General features: G+C 39.0%; 1 protein-coding gene across 1 annotated transcript; it reads right to left on the bottom strand.

Moving 5' to 3' along the window:
• Positions 1-937: 937 nt before the first annotated feature.
• Positions 938-24,486, bottom strand: C9H8orf48 (chromosome 9 C8orf48 homolog). The gene is given in 8 exon segments (XM_054214303.1): positions 938-1,784; positions 12,882-12,966; positions 14,076-14,228; positions 16,517-16,749; positions 21,808-21,930; positions 24,226-24,284; positions 24,286-24,458; positions 24,460-24,486. Coding segments are annotated over 8 exon segments (912 nt in total). The 3' UTR covers positions 938-1,725.
• Between the last annotated feature and the right edge of the window lie 95 nt (positions 24,487-24,581).

Here is a 24,581-nt window from a genome sequence, read left to right as displayed (position 1 = left end):
TTATCCAAGCCCTTTGCAGCTTTAAGGAGAAACAGGATCCCACTAGATGAACTCCTTTCACAGGAACAAGACTGAACTTTCTGTGGACTTACAGATCTGACCAATGCTGGAAGGAGTTATTACAAGTGCTTCCAAAACTTGCAGTCTTTTTCTCTTCTTGCAGAAGGAAAGAGAAAGCCTCAGGTATAATGAAGACAGAACAAGCTGAACAACTGCTAAAAGCAGAGCTTTCTTGCTCACTAGGATAAAATAGTGTAAAGCATTCTGAGAGACTAGGGCTAGAATTTTATACACTTAATTATAAGATTAATTGACTTGCTTAAATCTTTATCTAAGTTGCCAGTTATATCACTAGACGTAATTGCAAGCATTTTATGCAAATCAAGTTTCTAAGGATGACTATGTGTAAAAATCCAATATAGTTCATTTTTTCTATTTTGTCTTGAGATTAACAAAACAAAGGCATCAAGAGGTTATCTGGAAGACATATGCGTAAGACATATGGCAGACAAAGGCATAAAGAGGTTATTTGATTTCAGGACTTCTCAGATAAATCTACGGTGTTTGACACCTACAAATCCAGCGACACTACAAACACGCCTAAAGTGTCCTTCTGTAACAACCCAATGTTTATTATTTACGCCCACATCCCCAAAGTGCACAGAACCTACTGGAACGTATAAAGCCTAACTGGCTTTCAGCTGAAAGCTCACCAGCACTTTAAAGACTTGCAACCTTATGATTTCCAAAAGTATTTTAAGCATGCAAAGCTAAAGACGGATGCATATTAGTATGTACACAGATTTTGAAAATGGCAAGGGCGGTCTTATGTATATATTTAAAATAGTCCTAAAAGCCAGCCCTTTAGTCTTACACATGAGGTTACAGAAGATGCTATGAAAAAAATAAGTAGCAAGGCTAAAACATCTCACAACATGCTTTTTGAAGCCTTTCCTGCCTTCTCTCCTTCTCCCATCCCTTCCTCCTTGCCCTCTCTCCTCCTTGTCCCCACTTTCATTTGCTCTCGCTCCCACTCTGGCTTTCATCTGCAATTTTGTGCACAAGTGTATTAGTAGATGTCTCGCTACACCAGCTCTGGAGCAGAAAAGAATCGTTTACATACCAGGTTTATAACATGATGGATACATTTCATACAAATGTTTTTACATCAAAAAGATGCAAATTTAGAGAAAGGAGGCACATTCTTCTGTAATGCAATAAAAATGGAAGAGATAATTTGCAAGGCAGCAGGGAAATTTACACACAAGCTGAAGGCGGAAAGAAGGCAAGCAAGCCTGAAACTATATTAAAAAGCCAATACATATTTAAGATGATACAAATGCTAGAAGTAACTCAACACTTGAAAATGCACAGTGTATGTATGCATGAGTACATGAAAGACGCACACACACAAAGACAGCAACAAAAGATTCTCCTACTACTGAAATCAAAGGGATTTTTATATTCATTCACAAGGAGCAGACTTATAGTTTCAGGTCAGTCATCTTTACTTCAGAAAGATGTTTTTGTGTTCATTTGAGAACAGTATTCTACACTTTTCTCACTTGCTGCTGATTTACAGGTCCTTATCAACTATTCGTACTCAAAAAATATAATCAGGAAGTCAAAGAAAGCATGCTTGAGTTAGCCTAAAGGTCAGGGATGTACAATCAACTTCCTATTAAAAAACTAAAACTGCAGTAGCTCACGTGTAATTTCTGGCTTTCATCCTCCCAGTGAAGCTGAAGATTTCAGACATTCGCCAAACTCAGTCTTTCCTTTAACTGAAACACAGAATCAGAAAACAGAGTTATCCTAACAATAAAAAAAACCCCAAGACATAGGCAGTTACAGCTTTGTACAAGTCTGGTTTCCCACCAGGCATTTTGATTTAAAAAAAAATGTAATTTTTTAAGGATTCAATGCAAATCATCATTACTCTTTTTAATATAACACAGATAACATCATTATTACCAAGTCACTAGCAAATAGAGGCAAGTTTTGCCCTTATAAAAAGGGAGGCGTCTCAGTGAAATCAAAAAGCCGTTGATCAACATTCTTCTCTCTTTTCAGTAATTCAGTATTTGACAGATGCCAATAACCTGAATTAATATTTGAGACACTGACTTCTGTTATTGTCATTTCCTTTGTTCCTCTCATATAAATTGCATTCAAGCTGCTCTTAACTTTCCATCCTCAAAAACTACATAAAACCTCAAAAATATATTTGTCTCTACTTTGTCGTACTTTGTCGGAGTACTCTACTTAGAGGCACAGAGGTCAAGCTTGAGGAACAAAAGGAAAGACAACGCCCATCCTAAGGATATTACAAAACAAGGAGCAGATTTTGTCCTCCCCACCTTATACCGAGTTGTACTTTACTTTAAACATCAGCTTGCTAAAACAGGAAGATAGGGAAACATGAGCCACAGTAGCAAAGTCCATCTCTAGGCAAGGACACGGACCACATGGATAGCCAACGCTTAAGTAAGTATCACAGTAACACATGACTATTCCATTATAAGGTTCAGAAATGTATTCAGCTTACAGATACTCTGATATGCTTTCATTAGAAGTTTCTTCCAACAGATCAGTATTTCCAGACCAAAAAAATCACTCAAAATATTTTTGTAAATACCTGAACATTTCTAATATATTTTATTAAATGTTAATGGGAATTAAATGTGCATAGTCCTGAGATACTAGTTTGCATGTTCGTAACGCTCAGACAGAATACACTGAAAACTTATGACTCACAGAAAAACAACAAAACAATGTCAGAATAATTTATTCTCTACTGTTTGAATTAAATTAGAGCATGGACAATGCAGAATGTTCTGGGTTTTTTTTAACGGGAGGTTTCCTCATGAGAAAGCGTTGACATTGAAACTTCCGTCGATGGAACCTGACTCAACTAGAAATGTGTGCTTTGCGTGTGTCTGTGAGTGTGTACTTAATACAATGATTACAGATAATATGAACAGTCTTCTCGGAATTTAAGCAGTGTACTAGAGGTCCAACTCATGTTCAGCTTGGTGTCCACCAGGACCCCCCAGGTCCTTTTCTCCAAAGCTGCTTTCCAGCCAGTTGGCTCCCAGGACGTACTTGTGCACGAGGTGGTTCCTCTCCAGGGGCAGCTCTTTGCATTGCCCCTTCATGAGGTTCCTCTCCGTCCACTTCTCCAGCCTGTTGAGGCCCCTCTGAACGGCAGCACAACTACCAGGTTTATCAGGCACTGCTCCTAGTTTTGTATCACGTGCAAACCTGCTGAGTGTGCGCTATATCTCATCACCTAAGTCATCAGTGACAATATTGAGCAGCACTGACCCCAGTATCAACCCCTAGGGTACTCCACTACTGACTTGCCTCCCAGTGGACTTTGTCCTGCTGACTCAAACCCGTTGAGACCAGCAGCTCAGCCAGTCTTAAATCCACCTCGCTGTCCATTTATTCAGTGCATATTTCCTCAGTTTGTAATGAAATGGTCTGGGAGACAGTGTAAAAAGCTTCTCCAAAGAGCTCATCCACTGCTCTCTTTCATCCACTGGGCTACTCATTTCATCGTAGAAGGTTACCAGGTTGGTCAAGGTTATTTCCCCTCCCATATATCCATGCTGACTATACCCAACTACCCTCTTGTCCTTAGTATGTTTGGAAATGCTTTCCAAGATTTGCTATGTTACCTTCCCAAGGGACTGAAGTGAGGTTGACCAGACTGTACTTCCCCAGATCCTCCTCCTTGCTCTTCTTGAAGATAGGAAGGAAATGTACCAGTTTCCAGTCCTCTGAAACCTCCCACAGGTCACCATGACCTTTAAAAACTTCTTGAGAACAGCCTTGCAATGACACCATCCAGCTTCCTCAGCACTTCACGGGTTTATCCTATCAGCTCCCATGGGTTCGTGAACGTTCAGTAGTTTCTTTAAGCATTTCCTAACTCGGTAAACTTTTGTATGAAGGGTAAATCCTCACTGTGCCACACTTTCCCACTGGTCTTAGAGGGCTGGGATTACTGAGGGCAAATGTGACCAGAAAAGAGTGAAGCAAAAAAAGGTATTGAGGCCTCTTCCATGTCCTTGGTCATCAGGTCTGCTGCCCCATTCAGGTCCACATTTGCCCTAGCCTTTCTTCTGCTGCAGATATACCTACAGAACCCCTTCCTGGTGCATTTATGTTCCTTCCAAGACTCATCTCCCAAAGGGCTTTGGCTTTCCTAACCCCATCCCTGCACGCTCAGATGGTGTCACCCTGTTCCTCCTGGGTCACCTGTCCCTGCTTCTACCTCCTGCATGCTTCCTTTTCATGTTTGAGTTTTCTCAGGTGCTCCTCGTTCAACCATGCAGACCTCCTGCCACCTTCACTTGATTTCCTGCACATTGGGATGGATCATTCCTGAGTTTGGTGGAGGAAATCACTGGAAATCAACCACATTTCCTAGACCCCTCTTCTCTCCAGGGTGTCCTATACGAGAGTCTTCCAGGCAGGTCCTTGAAAAGGCCATGGTCTGCTCTCCTGAGCTTCCATGGCAGCACTCTGGTCGTGTGAGCCATGCCTGTGATCCCACTGAGATCATCACCTTGCAACTTCTCTAATTCCTCCTCTTGTTTTTTGTCCACACTCCATGCATTAGTGTACAGGCACTTCATATTGACATCCAGCCATCTTGATTCCCAGAAAAAAGCAAGAGCTTCTCCCATAAAGCTTTCTTCTTGGCTCTTGCTTACTTCTGTGCAGACACTAGAGGTGGGTCCCTTTCAGCCATGTTTTGCAATTTTTAAAGTTTCTCTCATCTACAACACCCTGCACCCTTTGCTTGCCAGTCTGGTTCATCAAGTCACCCACAAGCAACAGGAAGAAGCATTCTTTGCCCTCAAGCAGCTTGAGAGCAAGGCAGACTGGGAAGTGGTGGTAGCATTGCCCTAGTACCCACAGACACCAAGTGGTTCCGTCATAGTCACTCAAGAGTCTGCAGCAGAGCCATGAACAGTCCTCGGACATTGTTTTGGAGGGCAGGGATTTGTCCATAAAAGCAGTCTCCTTCTCCCCAAATGCAGCTGAAGCAGAAGCAGTACTTTGCAGACTTAAGATTTTAAAAGCATTCCTGTTTTGTTTTTGAAAATACACATACCTGAACTGATGGTGAAATGGAGTTACCAAAAACAAGAGTCACCTTCTTGGAACAGTACCAGATGCCTAATGATTTTATGTCTTCCCCATAGGAATCTGATAGCTGTGGATACAGATGAGATGAGATACAGGTTCAGGCAAGTATGACAAGAATCTGATTTTCATTAGTGCTGAGACATTCCACTCTCCTGGACTTTCATGTGGGTGGTGGACACTTGGCTACTCCATAAATCAGAGGGGCATTTCTCAGTTTCTTAAGTTCTTTTATTGCAGTTTCTTTCTTTAGGCTACTTGAGAAAGATGTTGACTATACAGCTAAGTAGCACTAAAATATTCTACTGTCATAACCTCCTGATACACATCTTGCCAGCAGTGCAACATGTAGACATTCATCAAAGATACGGTATGTTGCACTTGTTCCCTTATGGGAAATGAACTTTCAATCAGCTTTACAATCACTTTTTTTTTTTGTCCTAAACTACAGTAAAATCCGGCTTTTAAACTTTCTTTAAAATCAACATTTATTTTTGACTATGTGAACATATTGTTCCAAACTGGCAAGAACTGCTCATTTACATCTTCTAACATCAACAGAATGCTAATCTATAGTAAACAGTCTTTATTACAAGCAAGCACGTGCTGTTAATTAGTAAAAGAGACCCTCAATTCTCTGCTAGCCTAAGTGGGATGAACCACAGATTTCTGTAACGAGGATGAATTACAACTGCACCCTATCAAACAGAGCATCTCCGAACAAACAGTTATGCCGCAAGATCTCTGAAACCTAATTTTGGCCTCAAAGCATTTGGGAGTAGGGTGGAGGGGGTTTAGAGCAATCTGTTATTTGAAATAAGTAGCACTGTAAGCACTTACAGCTCCTCAGATTAAAATACCAAAATCCTAGGGCCAAATCCTACTGTCCTGATAGGAAGCAGAAATCAGTAAGAACAGGCCAGCCTTGTTCCTCATCAGATTTAACTCTAAGGTGAGATCTGGAAGAGGGAAGGGAAGGGGGAGGGCAGACCAGCTCTTTGAACTTCAGAACTGCTCAGATGAGTAAATATTTTAGGATTTGTCACACGCAGCGTGTATCAAAGCCAAATGGCTTAAATGTATTTGAAATTCTATCAGAATTACGAAAGAGTAAGGTTTTTAAATTCTAGATTACCGCTCACTGCCCTTAGGGGATCTCACCTCTTAAATAATCCTGTGTCATTTTTCACCCAGGTCATTTTTCCAGATTCCAGATTTGCAATCAGTGAGGACATCTCCTAAACTCCAGTATAACGAGGACAAAGTCCCCAAATCAAAATCCTCTCCAGACAAGCCAAGTCTGAGAGCAAATATCAAAGAAGAGGGGAAGATAAAAACCCTTCGTTAACATGAGAGCTCCTGTTTTGTAGCTGACTTTTTTAATGGCTATGATGTTAGCAAAACCAAGCCTGCCTCTCAGCAAAAAAATATGCCTTTGATTTCACTCTCTTTTGGGAATATTTGGGGGAAGAAAAAAAACCTCTCACTGAACAAACTCGTAAGATATAAACTACACTTGTTGCAGTGCTTGTTTTTCTCTTAAGCCTGAAGATAAGCCCTGGCACCACAATGCGACTGGAAAATTGATTCGATTTTCTTCAATTATCTCTTCAAGAAAACAAAGAATCACAAACGGGCAGTCAGCTAAGCAGCTTCCCCCGCCCTTTGGGAAAGAAGACAACAGAGCACATGCGTTTCAGACTTACACAACTTTGGCTATAGATGCCCTGTGCTGTAAACTTTGTGACACACACTGTCATTCCGACGCTCCCTGGCTTCATAAACAAGCAAAGCTTCTGAGCCTCATCTATGCCTGGAGAACCCGAGAAAACTGGCTTACGAATGCCACAGGTGACAAGGGAATCATAGTCCTTGCTGCTTCAGAAATTCTGACCGAGTAAGAACAGCTACTGGATCCCAATGAGGCCCAAGTTCAAAGAAGTTCCTGTACCCACACTTTTGGCCTCAACAGACTATGAGAACTTTGCCAAACTAAACACAACAAGAGACACTGAAACTAAGCAGCTAGAGGGATCCCTCTCATCCACTATTGCACTGATAATAGTGCTGATTATTATTTTCTCTTTGATAATGACATCCATAGTAACCTACTGTTTTCACAAATGGAAACTGAGAGGTAAAAAACTGCAGAGAGCACAAGAGGAGTACCAGAAAGACCACGAAAAGAGCATTTTCCAAAGCACGCCTGGACTTGTTTCATAAAAAAAAGGTCCACCACAAAATACTCTTGCATTACCTGAAAATGAAAATAATAAAAGAACAGCAACTATGAAATTTCCAAGCAAATATATCCTTGTTTTTTCTCATTTATAAGAGTTGTTAGCAGTTTGGAGATTTCCTACAGCTTTATTATACATATATATATTTATATATTTAGTCTCATTTGTGCAAAGTAGAACCAACACAACCATGTATTTTTAATCTCTACTGTATTACCAAAACAGTATATTCAAACCTGTCGCTCACATCCTTTCAAAAATCCACTGGCCCGCGGAAGGCTGAGGGTCAGATTTTGGTTAACACAAACCAACGCAGTCAATAAGACTCAGTGGAGTTGTGTTGCCTTGCACTGATCTAATCATCTGGCTGAAGATTTTGAAATCCAATTGGAGTCTGAAGTCAATCAGATTCACAGATACTCAGCAGTAGCAGCCTGGTCCTGAAAGCCTGGAGCTGAAGAACTCTTGATGTCTTCAGCAGGAGTTCCCTGCAGAAGGCATGTGCAGGACCAAGCCCTACATGCGTTAGGTGGTAAGTCAGTATTTCTTTCCCCTATGGTTCAGTGCCGAGAGGTGCTAGCGGCGTTACAACCTCCAGTGGATTAAGGACATCCAACGTTAGTGGAACCTAAACTTCCCAAGGAAAGAGCAAGCCTAACGCACTTTTTTTAACTAGGCTTGTCATTTTTTTTAAACCAACCATACAATGGTGTGTTTCTATTTTCATAGCCTGTAATATGTCACAGAAAAACAACAGATCTATTGTGCGTAGCATATCTAAGTAATATTTTCTAACGAAGTGATGGATGTAATATTAATAAACGTAATTGTTTTAAAAAGTAGAAAACATGTAAAATTACAAACAAAAACCCTGCTCAAGTATATAGCTTGCTTGCAATTACCATTAATGCTGTTATGTATTTTTAAACAAGCTATAATACTGTGATGATGCTGTAAACTTACTTCTGTAGGCAAAAAATGTTCAATTTAAAAATGTCAAGATGAGGATGTAAATGTTCTTAAAGTGCTATCAACTAAAAATATGAATTTTCACAGAATATTCTAAAGGATTCTGTTACATGCTACAGATATATTTTACAAACGTATTTATGGATCATACACACAAGTCTATGTGAGAACAAACAGTATTATTTTATTACGAAATAAATAAATGAATAAATAAGCAGTGAATATTCATGCCCAGAAGCTGGAAAATGGTTTTTTTTGAAGGTATCCTGCTCAATTCTATAGGTAATCTGAAAGACAGAGGACCTATACCTTACTGACAGAAGGTGTACACTCCCCCTCATTTCCCAGCCCGCCCCCACGCAGACCCTGCTGCTGTCAGTGCAGGCAAAGATCTTCAGAATCAGTTGTGGAGAAAAAGGGAACAGCTAGCTAGTTGTATAAAAACAATGCAAATGCAGTATTCATAAGATTAATGTATGTATTCACAAAATTAAAAAACATTTTTTTTAAACACAGTGGCATTTAGAATACCAACTCTGTTGCAGGCAGTAACAATTTGCACATGGTGTCTAGGTTAGCTCTTACTGAGTGGAGAAAATGAAAAAAGTCATTCTCTGAAAAGCATACTGAATAGTAATAAAATTACAATTGGAAGAATGCAAGTATATTTCAAAACACTTTAAAAATACATAGCTGGAAGCACTCCAGCTCTTGCTGGAGTATGTATGTATGGTTTGGAATAGCTGCACTGAAAGCTACAATTCAGGTTTTTACTGAAGAAGAATCTGGGCGCTGTGTCAGCTAACAATTTCGCAGGGGAAACATCATCCCTTCCAGCAGCAAAGCCTTGTCCTCAGTGCCACCAGTTTAAAATTTCTGTCAAGCTCCCAATATGAATAAATGGGTTCAGCTCCTCTTCTTGGAAGGTGATCAAACTGGCCATGGTTAAAAAAAACAAAACAACCCCAAGACAAACAAAAAACCTGACTCTTGCCACACAACAAACCCATGACTGGGAGATGGATTTATGAAAAGGCACCGGCCCCAAAGGGGCCTGAAGCATTTTGTGTTTTAGTATAGTTTCAGAAAAAAGATTCAAGATTAACATAAGGACTAGTGGAGCAGTGGGACCAGGTCCCAACTGGCTCTATGTGACCTTGCTCGAGCAGGAGGTCGGATAAGATGACTTCCAGAGATCTCTTCAAACCTCCGCCATTCTGTGACGACATACTTCTAAAGTAGCTGGAAAACAGTATTCAAACGTGCTTATTTTTGTTCCCAGTTGATATCCAAGCACGTTAATTGCACTCAGACTTCACTCCCATTCCAACATGTGCTAGTAGCCTATTGTGAATGAGATGGAAGTTTATCCTAAGAGAGAAACAAATACAAAGTCCCCTGGCCTTTGTATTTGTTGGAAATGGTTAGAAACAAGACTAAGAAGTGACTGAACCTGGAAACCAGGTTAATTTTTTATTTTTTTTTTTGTAGAGAAAGCTAGGCCAAGTGAAGTGGAAATTACAATGCTGCAGTCAACAGGAAACTGATTTTAATGATAATTTGAGGAATGTAAGTTTATCCAAAGGGTAGGTCATAAAATATAACATCACAAAACCGTTTATCAGTGCACACATAATATAAAACAATGTATGTAAGAAAAACCCTTCTGTATTTGTACAAAGTTCAGAGCAATAAACTCTTAATACATCACAAATCTTTCAGAAGATTAAATAACGCAACTATGTGTAGCATGAAAGCTAGAAAGCAAAAGCTCCAAAGTACTTTTAATAAGCAGGTTGATTTGATCCAGTATTACTTGCCATGTGATTCACCCTTGATCCACCTCACTCCTTTCATGCCCCAGCAAGCACAAGCAAGGGAGCAGATAAATAAATATTTCTTGATCATAGTTTCAGAGTGTTTCTTTGGATCAAAAGAAAAATCTGCTGCCGAGGAAAGGGGGGGAAAGCTCCTGTAAGGGGGAAAAAGGAAGGGACATGATGTACTACCGCCCTCCGCCCCCCCCACCCCGTCCTCCATGTCAGAGTTTTTGCATCTCGTCTCAAACACTGCAGGATTATGAAATAAATTATTTAGAGACTCAGATCATTCATTCTGTTGTACATCCCTAATAGCTGCTACAAGAAAACAGAAGACAAACACTCAGATCTCAGAGTGACTCCTGATAAAAAATGAAAGAACCATAGTGAGCAGTAGGAAAATGCATGGCACAGACGTAAGCAAAATATGCTTTGATTTTTCTGAGGAGCTATCTGAATTGTCTTTCTAACATTTATGCAAACAAACAAGAACTGTTCAGCCACTGTGCTGTGCGAGTGTGAACACTGTTTCACAGACAAACATTGTCAGATGCCTAACCCAAAACGCTCATACTTCAATGTTTTTACCTAAAGGCTTGAGAAGAGTTGCAAAGAAATATTTCAGTATTTCTAGAAAGCATCTATGTACTGAAAGGAAAAATATCAAAATGTCTTCTTTTACTTATAAAAATAAGCAATCTATATTTAAGAGTCCTGGAACTTCGCTGTGGTTTTTTTGGAGGGGCTGAAAGCTGTATCCATTGGCAGTAGCAACAAAATTACATTTTTCAAAGGATTAAATTCCTGATCAGCACTTCTGTATCTGACAGCCCTTAGGAGACTTCATGTGGAGCAACGGGCGTCCTTTGCCTAGTGTTAAGCAGATTGCTAGAGACTTTGAAAGACTCGAGAGAAACAGGGAGCATAGTCCAAAGCAAATAAGGCACAGGGATGCATTATCTAAAAAGAAACTGTTTATAAAATTGGAAGGTAAGAGACTTCAGAGATTTAACTGTTTCTAAGGATTAGAGAGTAGTGGGAAGAAACAAGCAGCTGTTTATTCATTATATAGGTAGCTATGTGATCTGCAGCGACAATACAAAGTTAAAGCCAAGCTTAGGGGAATATTTTCGATGGACTATTAAACCTGCAATTTACAAGAAACCAGAATAAACTGCCGATGAAGCAGCGAGGACAACTAGCTTTGAACAACTTAGGGCTGCATTACGTTTTCACTTGGGGCTTGACCTACTCAGGATCACTTCCCAGTGAAATCATTCAAGGTAGGTTTTTAAGCACCAAAAGGCAAGTATTTGCTAACACAGGCGGGCCTATCTACCTCTATATCCTGGCATTGCTTTTCAGGTTTTCCATTGGTCTGTGGGAAGTGAAAACAAGAGGCTTAACAGCCCTCAAGCACTCTTATAAACAATATGTAGCATACAAAAGAAAATATCCACATGGATATAAATACAAAACCAGCTTCAACAATACATAGTCTTGTCCCAAAATGGGAAAATACAATGCAACGGTAAGATTTAATCCTATTTTCTTTGTAACAAAAATTCAGTAAGAGTCCATAGATAAGCATATTCCTTCAGTATTTCCACAGCCTTCAGAGATCTAAATGCACAGAAGTCAGGAAACCGGAGACTAATGAGAATCAGTAACTTTATGACTCACACAAGTCCAACAGCCACAAGGTGAGTGCATGGCAACGCAATGGGCTCTTGCTGTCAGCAATAATCAGAAAGGTGGGCTGCCATTTGTGCCCACAGATCGGTATACGCTTTTTGAGGCTACCTTGAAGGTGATTTCATTGTCTAACCCTCTACGATCCTCAGCATAAAGCCATCTTATTTAGATGTGAACTGAATGCCAGTCTTTCCCCCAGATACATTCTTTGAAAGATAGTGGCTTTGCCATCTTGAAAAAAAAAAATCACGGAAAATTACAACACAATCCAAAGTATATTCAAAAAATGGCCAAAAAAATTATTTGGCATCTTATTCCAGTTTTAATCTATGTTGTTTTTTCCCTTCCTAGACACCTACCCTTTATAGGCTCTATGATTAATTTATTGTCATTTCTCGTCCTGTTGGCATCTTGCTGATTAATTTCTGTTATAGTCTCATTATTTTAGTTCTATAAATATCCCATTTCATTTTACTCCTTTCTATAGTTACTTTGCAACCTTCTTTTTCTCCTCCACCTGGGGCTCTCACTTTCAATTTAACATGAGACAGGGGGGAAAGACTGAGCTGAAATCCAGTAATTACACCTCCCTGCCCTGAAAAACGGAATCATTTATTTTTCTTATGGATGGAAGCAGCTGTGAGCTGCTCTGAAATCCCACAAGCAATCCCACAAAAAACAGTACTTATTACTTGTCAGATTAATAATAGAAAGCGTTGGCTTCCATAATTTGAAAAATGTATATAGTTGGATTACAATATATTGCAACATTTGCATTTAGGAAGAATAAAGAGTGGAATCATAACCCAGGCACCAGCGTGCTGGGCATATCTGGTTCCACCTGCAAGAATATTAAACCAGCACCCAATTCATCACTTACAAAACAGGTTATATCCACAATCGTTGGCATTCAGTACGTGACTGCCCGCAGAAGATTCTCCCAGTTCTTTATGTCCTTGAGTTATGTTTACTACTTTCAGGCCTTACATTTTCTGACCTTTCAGCCTTTGCCATAAGTTCCCGGGGTCCTCTGAAGGTTTGGGAAAGCTTCCGAGTGCTTCACCTATACGTATAAGCACATCCTGAAATAAAAACGAAACATGGAAATTACTTGGGTATGTATTCTTGCCATTTCTCATGTCCTGTACCACAGGCCTACCATTGGCAGCTACATCCAGTCCCTCAAAAGCAACTAGGGAGGCAGCACTCATCAGCACAATTTTGCTGGATTTTTAAAGCATCCTCTTTAAAAACTTTGTTGAACGGGGAGGCCAGTGATCAGCCCCATAAAGCAGGTTTCTTCCCTAAGAAGGGGAAGGAAAAAGCAGCTGGCCTTTTCAGGGAACCTGGGAGAAACATGAGAACAAAAGCGAAGCCTCACTTGATACTGAAGTTCTCAAATCTTAGGTACAGAGTGAATGGGAGTCAAAAATCAGGAGACTGGCATTATTTGTTAAAAAAAGGAATGCATGGTACGGTGCACAAATTCCCACCCTGTTCACAAACACAGAAAGACAGATCTTGGGGCTTCAAAGAGCACTACTTATTCATTGCTCAAAACCAATCTACTTTCAATCTGATTCCCGTTCAAAAGTGAGAGTTCTTCCCTCAGGGAGATCATCCTAAAGAACAGCCACAGAAGACCCAAAGAATTCTGTAAGTTCCAGCTTCTGTTGCCTACCATCTATTCCACAGGTATTTCCTAACAATAAAACTCGAATCTTTGTGACAGCAGACACAAAGACAGTTCTTCCAAGAAGAAATCTTAGTGTCTCAGAGTCCTTAGCCTTTGTAACATGTTGCAGTACCCTATTATGAGACTACTACGCCAAAGGATGAGTAAGGAAGACTCATATGGGCATACTGACGTGCTATCACAGCATTTTGCTATTTACCATTTTGTCTTGAACAGCCCATCAGAAAACAAATTGTGGAGAAATAATTAAGGTGTACCCAAAACAATTCTAGGACATCCTGGGAAAGACCTTCAGCTTAAATAAATCAAGCAAGCTCCAATGACTTGATCAGTATGTTAGTCCCAAGGATTTTATTCATGATATGGAGCCAAATTCTATTTTGACTTGCACTACATTCAGGTCAACCTGATCTCACTGCCACAAATCAAGGGGAAATCTGGCTCACAGATTCTTTCGTTACACTATATATAAAATGTACCACAACATTTGCTTACGCTGGAGTAAATCTGTTCTTCCAATTTCTCTTGGATTAAAGCACTTTCCATTAGAATTTTCATTCGTCTGAGGAAGGTAATCTCGGTGAGCTCTGCTTTCTTCTGCTGACAGTCAGGGCACACTGAAGATTCGTGGATTTGAGCTTCTGTCACCTGGAAGATGAGACTTTGATGCAATAAACAATGTCTGTCCTAGCAAGATGGCCACCCCATTAAGAATGATCAATAAAAATACAGATACGGATACTGTCTTAGGACAAAAATCTGCTTTTGTAGACAGTCGTAAGTTATTTCATAATCTTTGTCACAGTATTACCTTCATGAGCCTATCTGAATGTTTTCACACTAAATATATTTGCTTTTCCCAAGGTACTCCCCCTTCCAGCACTGATAACTTGGTTTCATGTAAAGTTATCTACTTGTATCTGAGAACCATGGCACTGATCCGTAATATACTATTTCCTCTTGCAATAGGCAAAGTTTCCCTGATGCCTGAGGCTGCGCCGACATTACTGACTTCTTCCACAGAAATAAAGGTCAAAATAAAGGAAGTTATGTGATTGCCAAGCAACACATTGGTGACCAGCCAAAACCAACTGTGACGATACAGTTATACTGGCAAAAAATTTGTTTCAATTAGTGTAACTCATTTGACGCTAGGTGGATGCTCAGTACAAATTACAGTTTTGCCAGTGTAAATATATGTACACACACATATTTTTCTAGTGTTAAATATGTTTAGAGCACGTCCTGCACAACAGCAAATACACTAATTCCCAAAGGCACGATTAAGTTAAACTAACAACTTTTACTCCACATTTCAAATACTTGATCATCTCAACTCAGTAACAGCAACTGTTAATCAGCAATAATTCCACCACATATAACTGCCTGTCTGTAATAAGGCTACAGGAGCAGCAGTGTTCCTATGCTGGCAGTACACATACGGCCTTAAATACCAACCATACAGGTTAAGATTATCTTTATGAATTCTAAGATGGAAATAAACTCTGAAGTTCAAATATCTATATGCAGCTCTGAGTCAGAATACAAACAAAATTATACAGTTTTCTTTGTAAGATAAACAGTACTACTTATTAATTCCTACGTTAGTTTATCCATCATGAAATCTTAAGTGTATTTAATAGCATTACACAGATCCCAGTATTTGTGCATTTATGAAATATCAATAATTTCATCTGATTTAATTTACACAGATTCCATCTTGTTACATAAATGCAGTGAGTTGCTACAAAAGCAGTGGAATCAATCCTAGGAAGTCATGTCTCAAGTCCCTCCATCTTCTTCATTGATTTCTTCTCTGCATAAAAATGCTATTATGTGGAGGTAAAGACAGAAGCAAATAGACATAACAGTCAAAGTTACTCTTCTCAGAAAATGTATTAACACATTGTAAAACAAATAAAGAGGCAGTAAAAATTCTGCAAAATTTGGATGGTGGGTTGGTTACCATTAATATGATGAACAAACGCAGACTGCTGAAATTTCAAAACAATTTAAACAAACAGGAAGCCTGAAATAATCATTGTGCCAGAACTGACTTTAAAACTACTACTCCCTGCTCACCTGGCACAGGCTTTGCAGAGCAGAAGAATATGTTATCACTTTTACTATGCTATATGGCAATAAATTAAAGCCAGCAAATGTGATAGAGATAAAACAAAAGAAATGACTGTAATTACTATTCAAAGCTCATTTTTTGTTCTATCAGAAATACTTTCCCAGATGCAGACACTCTGTACTGATTTCAAACAAAGTATAAACATTTGCCAAGGCCCAGATTTATGGGCTAAAGGCATCTATAGGTAACAGTCACTACTCAAATCCACATAACTGCGTATTCAAATCTATCTGCAAGCACAAAGCAAGAACGCAAGTATCATTGGCAAAAAAAAAAAGAAAATAAATACTAGTCTTGAGACTCTTAGATGCAGAGCTGAAGGGAGGAGCTGTGTCAGAATGCCTATCCTATGGTGGGAAAAAAAACACTGGGCTTGTGAAAAAGAAAAGCAATTTGAATTGTGCTAAGTAATCAAATAATATGCACAATATTTCTATAAATAACAGGTGCAAATATAACCAGAAAACAAGGGGTTTTCCTTCATTCAGTTGATCCAAGGCTTATTGTGGACTGCAATAACTGACCATCCCAGCATCGCTCAATCACACAAATAATTATTTTATCACCAGACAACATTTTACAGTGATTTGATTATTCACCAGCAACAGTTCTGCAGTATTGTCTAACAAAAAGATGAGAAAGGTAAATCTTGAGACATCAAGCAAACAATCTCTTTCAGAGGCCTGAGCGTGGCATCAATGAGGTCTGCCTGACTTGATCCTTACACTACAGTTTTTTTTTCTAGTGGATCTCCCAAAAGCGTAGGCAAAAATCTAAATTTTTTTCTTCCTTGCAGTACCTGTTTAACAGTCTCTCTGATATTTTTCAGGCGGATTCTGTTAATTAGCTGATCAGGAACAGTGCAGTTCAAATCACTTGTCTCCGGTTTCTTTGCTGTGAATCCATGCTGCGGCTTCCTTGACTTGCCACCATTTGCCCACTTAGAGATCAGCTGCTGACGCATCTTACTTATCTTAATGGTGCAAAAAGACTGGAGAGCATCCAGTTCTCCATCTAATAATTCAGTAATTTCTGTCAGGCATAAATCAAAACAGAAGTGTCAATTACTGTATCAGGGAAAGAGAAGAATTACTGGTCTTCTATCTGTGTGACCTCATGTTATCTATTTAATAAAAAACCAAACCCAATGTCAAGCCTAGAGGCAATGACTGTAACAACAGCAGTGTAGATTTAAATAAGAATCTGGATGATAACTGTAGGAACTTACACAATAAACGTCTCTATAAATAGTCTCCAAAGAGGGGATGGGATAAGAACCCTAAAGAATTAGATTACTTAATGATACGGCACAAATACATTAGTTAAGCAAGTACTTAAATACTATGACATTAAATAAACTGAGTTTCAATGACTGCCTAATACAGATTTAGCTTCTTCCTACCTGAAACTGCAACTTGCTAAAACTCATCTAATAACTCTAAGGAGCAATTCATAAGACATTGAAAAATTAGAAGCAGTGTCTATTGAAGTAACTCTAGAAAACACCTCAAATATATTCTACAATCTATAGTTAAGCACCTTTTTTTTTTGAGGAAATGTAATTATATTAGAAAATACTTCCCTATAAAGCTTCAATGATAATTTCCTAAGTTCTTATATGACCTTGTTTAAATAATATCTTTCACCCTTTCATCTTCTCTTATCCTTCACAGTGGCATATAATAAATAATATCTGAGAGATTATACTTCAGACAGGCAGGTAAGGATGGATTTACAGCTTCATTCAATGCTTAGTGGGCTATTTTCCACAGCTTAACACAGCCAGTCAATACAGGCTAGCTAATGAGAGTAATTGCAATATTTCATGAGCATCAGCATATAATGATGGCCTTAAGAGATACCACTGTTTTCAACTATTTAAACAAGGGAGAGTACCTCTCTACCTTTATTACCCAGATTTCACTTCTATGCAACTACTGAAGCCCAACTAAACACTTCAATGTGTGTAATTAAAGGAGAAATGAGGAGGAGACAAAACATTACAGTAAGCATTACTAGAAGTCTCATGAATACCTTTGCTAGCTAATGCTAACACAGCAATCCCTTTTCAGGACTCCACTCAGCTAAAAAATGTTATACCTATACATTAGAAGAAACACTAGCAAAGAGAACAGCAATTTTTTAACCTGACTGCACAACCAATTTGAAAAAGTTACTTGTTTAATATTAATTCATGTTTAACAGTAAATAAGCTCAGAGAGAATAAAAGTTATCAAGGATCAAGGACTATAATTTTACTGAAACAAGAACAAAAAATGGTGAGAAAAGTCATCACGCAGTTAAATTGTGATAAGTTAGTCTTTTAATTGCATAATGACTATTTACACTTTCAGATTTTCTTCTACATATAAAAAGGTTCACCTGTCCTTCAGCTGAAAGAAAAGAGATGCATGCAAGGGGATCTATGCACTTGCTTTGGTGGTTGGTTTCATTTCTTGTGTCTTTCACGTATTCCCTCCTTTCCATCTTTGAACTAGACATGCTCGAACGCTCAATCTCCCTTTGTGGTAGCAGACTGAAATGTCACTGCATGTCTGTCTACAGAGAATCCCCGCCAGTGCCAATTACTGTTCCAGAAGTACGTTTTGCTGATGCTTGGTTGCCCCGAATCCCGCATTCACACACCCTCTTCGTTGGAGAGGAATAAGGGAGGAACAGGTGACAAGAAGAGCAAAACCAGACACCAGAACAGACATCCAGTCAGAGCCATGTATCACAACAGCAGTAAGGTCACCAAGCACAGAAGATTTAGAAAGTAAAGCGCAACAAACTGGACCAAGAAGCTGCTCTGATTGCAGAAGCACTCAGCATGTACCAACGCAGATAAGCTAATCCCCATGTCTACATTCTAAACCACGCTGTGTCATTTATAACTAAGTGACCTACATAGATTTTGCTTTCTGTACACAACTACATCTTTAAGTATGACGGTTTAAATCTATAGGAGTGGAGGGAGAAAAATAAAGAAAATCTTTATTGAGCTTCCATTTCCTTTGATGTCTAACTTTGATTTAATAGGAAAATAGGCAGGCATTTTATTGTTATTATGCTCTACTAACACTCTATTTTAAGAAAAAATGTAATGAGGTTAAAGGAGAGATAATTGTGAAAGGCAGTAACTGATAACTACTCTTCAGAAAGATTTTAACTCTGCATCTCAAGATAACATTTTCATAGTTATCTGCATTTGTACAATTGAGTGCAGCAGTTCAGATTAACACACTGACAGCCCGATCAGCAAACGCAGGGTTTGAGAAGATTTGTGCAGATAACACAGAACTGATAGAAACAGCCTGTGATATCAGGCTACTTATTACAAGTATGAATTTAAAGCAAGTAAAGTTCCTCCAGCATGGTGAAGGATACCCTCAGCTTCCACCAACATTAGTAAGATGAGACGACAGTAAGAACCTTGCAGAATCCACGTCTGTCAGAAGAAACTGATTCTTTCCCAGTTCCATAAAGGCATTAATGAAGTAAATGAGCTTTCTTTACAAGCAGGTGTTTCCATTTACACGTTGGTGGTTGGAATTTCCCCATCTAGCCTACACTAATATTATTTTGCTACAGAATCAGAAGGAAGTCTGGAATCTCAGGGCCTAACTAGGTCTGCAGCAATACCACAACCTGCGTACGTTATCAAGCCATAAGCTCTGGTGCTAAAAAAGCTCAGCAACAGGAAAGAGCCAGTATAGACTATTGGATACCTGCTCTCTTCTCCAAACAGAGCAGTATGATGTTTTCTGAATTCTTATAAACAGATTACTACTACTTTTAACAAATACTTTTAATAAACTACTACTACTATTTGGGTAAATCGAAAATTAAATGCTTGGACATATGAAAATTTGTTCACAAAGTGACTATAAACTAGATCTACTCAGAAATACTATGGACAACCTGGAAAAAGTCTGATGCAGAAAAATAAACACTTACACTTTCCTCAGTGCACACATGTTTACGTGTACCCACCAGTGTTTTTCACCTTAACAGCAGGAACCACAGCTATTTATTAGCCTGCATCTACACTAGCCTTTTTTGCTTTTAGATTTCCCATCATTGACACCAGTATCATAATAACAATAATGGTTAAATTGGTAATATTGACTGAACTGTATTTTAGCCACAAAACTGCTTGATGCTGCTCAAACATTCCTAGGCCTCTAAATAACATACATTAAGAACTACTGCTCTCTCACTTTTGCCAGCAGTAGCGCAGTGATAACACTGCAGAAAAAGAAATGAGCAAAAAGTTTAATGTATCTCCAAGCTGATGAAGTAAAAGGCTTGGGGGCTACTGAGTCAAAGTCAAAGAGAAGCAGGCATGTATAGATGTCAGTACAGAAAAGCTGCTGTGCTTATTTTGTTTATATGTTAATACTCTGCAATAAAAAAAAAAATGTAGTACATGGCTAAGTATGATTGATGCTGATGAATTTGGGGATGACTTGTCAATCACTTGACAGTGTACTGTGTTTACATGGAATAAGCATAAGCACGAAGCTTATTTTGTGCTCTTCATACCAATAGTGGTTGGAAGCACTGAAACAACGTACCTGAGAAGTGGTTGGCTACTAAGATGACAAGCAATAGGACGGGCAGATAGAAGACAATGCATCTCTTCATACATCAGCACAAGCCAATGAAACAGAACTTACTACTCAAGACTGAGTGACCACTCTGGCTCTCCTCACCATCCAAGTCCATAAACCAAAGGCAGAATGTTCCCTTGTGAAGAACTACAACAATCTGAAATTTAATCATTAAGAGGATAAAATCTTCCCAAGTGTAACTTTCAAGGGAAAGCTCTGCAAAGACAGAAAACTTCCTCAACGTTATACTGTTGTTTATCATTCATTCAACGAACCTGAACTTTCAATTTCTCTATGAATCAAATAGTCACAAGATTCCGATGTATTTTAGGAAGACTATCTCAGAGGAGCTCGCCAGGAGAAGCCTCTCTACTATAGATGAGATGATCTACATTAACCGTCTTCTCACTTGACTACATGGCAGTCTTGGAAAGCCAGGAATAGAAAGATAAATGCTGAAGATGAGTCAGGAACTCATAACATTGACTCACCACTGTTGTGAATGAGCTATGCAATTAAGAATAGCCTTAAAATGATCTTATGTCATGTTTTCCTATGATATATGGACAGTTTGAGGATGCTTGTATGCAAATGCAATGCCATGAAGTACCTAGGCAGGAGGATCTCCCTGGTTATCAGTCTTACAGGTGACCTACAAAACTTCTGAGTTTGTTCACTTTCCATGTACATACAGATTGAGGAAGATTCCCCTTCTGCTTCAATTATTTTTTGCTCAACTACAGCTTTCTTGCTCTTTTTTTTAATTAAAAATAGTATCTGTGACCCACTTTTTAGAAAGACTTAAGAAGGACTTGCATCCCACCATCTGCTCTCCCAGTTGCTTGCATAACCAGTCCATGCAAACAGCATCCTTCTTTCCTCCCTTCCCCTCACCTCCTCCATACACTACATCATTGTGTTGGTTAAAGCCGCTCCATTGTTCTGGCCAAAACTGGTGCCCTGCTGCCTCCCTCAGCTTGGGAAAGGAGCTAAAACATGGCAAGCAAGTAATTCAATCATTAACACAACTGATTAACGGGGGGGAAAACATTTCACACATTCAATTCTGAAGTCTTCTTAACTTTGGAGGGAAAAAATCCCACACTCCTAGTACCCATACAGCTGGAGAGCAAAAAGCTAAACAGTCCAGTAAAATTTTGAGGACTACAGTTAAATTTAAAATGTGGATATATTTTTTTTAATGTATGTATCCAGATGTTGTGATAATACATCACTAGGATAACGTCACTACTTCAGGAGCATCAAAGCCATGTCAGTTATAGAAGACAAAGTGCTTTCCAAAAAAGCATAGAAGAGAAACTTTGTACTTAATTACCCGGCTAATTAAGCCACGCTAATTACCTGGCTTAACTTTAATGGCTTGTATATATAAAATTTAAGTCTAGTTGAAAGAAAGTTTACATCCCCTTTCAAAAGGAACAAGAATTATACCGTCTACTGCAGTTACTGAACTCACCAGCATGAGTTTTGATGACAGATTTGTCTTGCTTAATGTCGGCTTCTTTATTTTTCAGATCAATCCATTTTCCCATGACATCTCTTTCTATACCTGCAGAATCCGCTACTTCAGCCTGCTCATCTACAGTGAAAAAAAGTAGCTTTGAACATACACTGTAAAGAAAGCAGGACTGCAGAAAAACAAAGTGGGAGGCAAATCATCCTCTACTTGAACGTGACAGTTTTGCCTGTTGAGGGAAAAGAAAACCCAAGCCATAGGACTATACAGATGCTGTCAGTGATTTCAGGGTGAAATGCTGAGCAAGCTTCTGCCCCACGAAGTATCCCTTATTGCTCATTTCTAATCACCTCACTGAACGACAGCACAGGATACACTGAGAAAAAGAGACTACTGCTTAGAGCTTGTTGATACATTGAATTTCATCTGTAATGCTAACTTAACCTCGATCTACCTCCTCCCTCACTCAGCCCCATCATTTATTTCAGCCCTGCATTGGCTCTTCATTTGTGGCAGTACAAGGAGTCTTGGGAGCTCAGGTGAACTGTCTCAAGGTATTGATCCAAGTGAAAAATAATGTGAGGCAGGGGAAGTATCTGTATCAGCTCCCTGTTCTCCAGCTTGTTCCAGTACAACCCCAGTTCTGCAGAAACTGAGGAAACAACAAAGATACAAAAGCGAATAACTGGGAAAGAACAAAAGACTTTAAGAGGTCTGAAAAGTCACTGCCACTGACAGCAAGATGCATGTGGTGCAGTCCCAGTTGAAAATACTGAGCACGCTCAAGAAGCACCTGACTTCTGTACTCTGTTTTCAGGCTACTAATAGCAAATTCAGTGGGCTTATACAAGGAAATAATGCGACCCTACGGGGACACCAGCATGACAGGTTGTCTATAGTTTTTATTATTTATATATGCTGTTCTGGGTAAGATATATACTGCAGAAAGCAATCAGTTTCCCAAAATATTTTTCTATGAGTTATTCCCTAGTTTCTCATTTAACTGGTAGTATTCAGAAGACTCCATAATTTTATAAAACATTAACCTTGTAAAGATAAAAAGTGGTAGCACTTATGAAAAACATCTCTATGCACACAGCAAGGATTCCTCCTAGCACGTACTCCTTGACGACAGAAATAAGGATTTCAATGGTTAGACATAGAATAATTTAAAAAAACTGGTTATACGTCCATTAAAAAAAAAACCAGTTTATTAAAACCTATCATTGTAAAAAAAACCAGAAGTTTTAAGGAAAAGTGTAAATTCTATTAAACACTGTTCAATTATACAAATGTAGCATGAATAAGCCATCATCAAGGCAATGATCATCTCTTTATTCAGATTCTTGAAGCACTGGTATCTAACGCTATATTCTGCGCTACAATAAATAGGGTTTAGATTCATGTATACGTATCTGACAACAAATTTTGTCCTGCATTGTTGGGATTTCGTGTCTAAGCAATATTTAAAAAGGATTCCTAATGATAAAGGTGCTGGTTATTACTGCAGAGTGAAAAAAAAAAAAAAAAAGACAAAACCAGCCCGCAGTAAAATGTTGGATGGATGAGGGACAGGAGGAACATCTCTACTGGACTTGTCTATAGTAGGAAAAGAAACAGGTTGCCAATTTTAAAGTATGGACAAGGTTAATTATATACTGGTATATACCAGCTGATCAAATTGAACTGAGTAGAATCAGATTACAAGAGTAACAGCTAACAGACATTAAAATACATCTTAAGTCTACACTACTTTTAAAAATATATTAGAAGTGTTGTAGGTAATCTTTAAAGCTACAATGTTTCTACATGCTGACAAGCTCCCAAACTAAAAAGAGATTTAAGAAAACACCCATCTCTTCAAGTACTCACAATACTTACCAGACCAAACTTGAAGAAAAGGAAAATGTAGAAGAATGACAGAGGACCCCATAGAGACAGAAGAAACCTAACAAGACATTAAGGCAGTTGGCTTACATCCTGCTGCCTGCTTCTCTACTGCTCGTCTGATGCAGCTTTAAGGTACTATCTAGCCCTCTTAAAGTATTTCAAGTCCCGGAACTTTCCCTGTGCCCTTGAAAAAATTATTTTACAGCCCAGCTACTTTTCATACATGGTAACTGAGTCAAGATATCTTGCAGAATTTTTTTTTTTTTTTTAAATGCCAACAGAATTTCAGCATCACAAAATTACTTAAGGAAGGGTTTCCATGGCCAAATCACACCCTTCTGCACGTAGCTGCCAGCAAATCCTGAGAGCGCAAAACACAGACCTAGTCAGCATACTGAGGTTCTGTCGCTTTGCACAGCAAGAGCGCTGTACGCAATTTTTACATTTTTATTTTCACTGATTCAAGTCTCCATTGCACTGATTTAAAGCTGAGAAAGACAGGTTTCAAGCACGGTAAGCTCCGCATACCTGCAGGATTTTGGCCTGCCAACCACGACATGCTTTCCAATGCACCCGACACAGCGGATCACTAAATCCTCTGTGGAACAATACGATTCAGATGGTTCGCTCTCTCGCTGCCATCAGGCTTCTTCCTCCTCGCTGAAGGACTCAAAGGTATATTCTGAATAGTCCAAACCAGAGCTACTGTGACTCTAGCTCAGTTCTGCCTGCCACTTTTCACAGTTAACGTTCACAGTTACCGGAGCTATCTGCTGAGGTAGTTGTCATGGTGCAGCACTGTAAATAAAAACAAAACTATATAACAGGTTGAGTTATACAGGAAGAATTGACTGGATTACTTATAGCAACGGGGGACACATCGA

This window comes from Rissa tridactyla, chromosome 9, assembly GCF_028500815.1.
Source record: "Rissa tridactyla isolate bRisTri1 chromosome 9, bRisTri1.patW.cur.20221130, whole genome shotgun sequence".
Lineage (NCBI taxonomy): Eukaryota > Metazoa > Chordata > Aves > Charadriiformes > Laridae > Rissa > Rissa tridactyla.
Note: the sequence above shows the minus strand (reverse complement) of the source record. Positions and strands in the feature narration are given on the sequence as shown.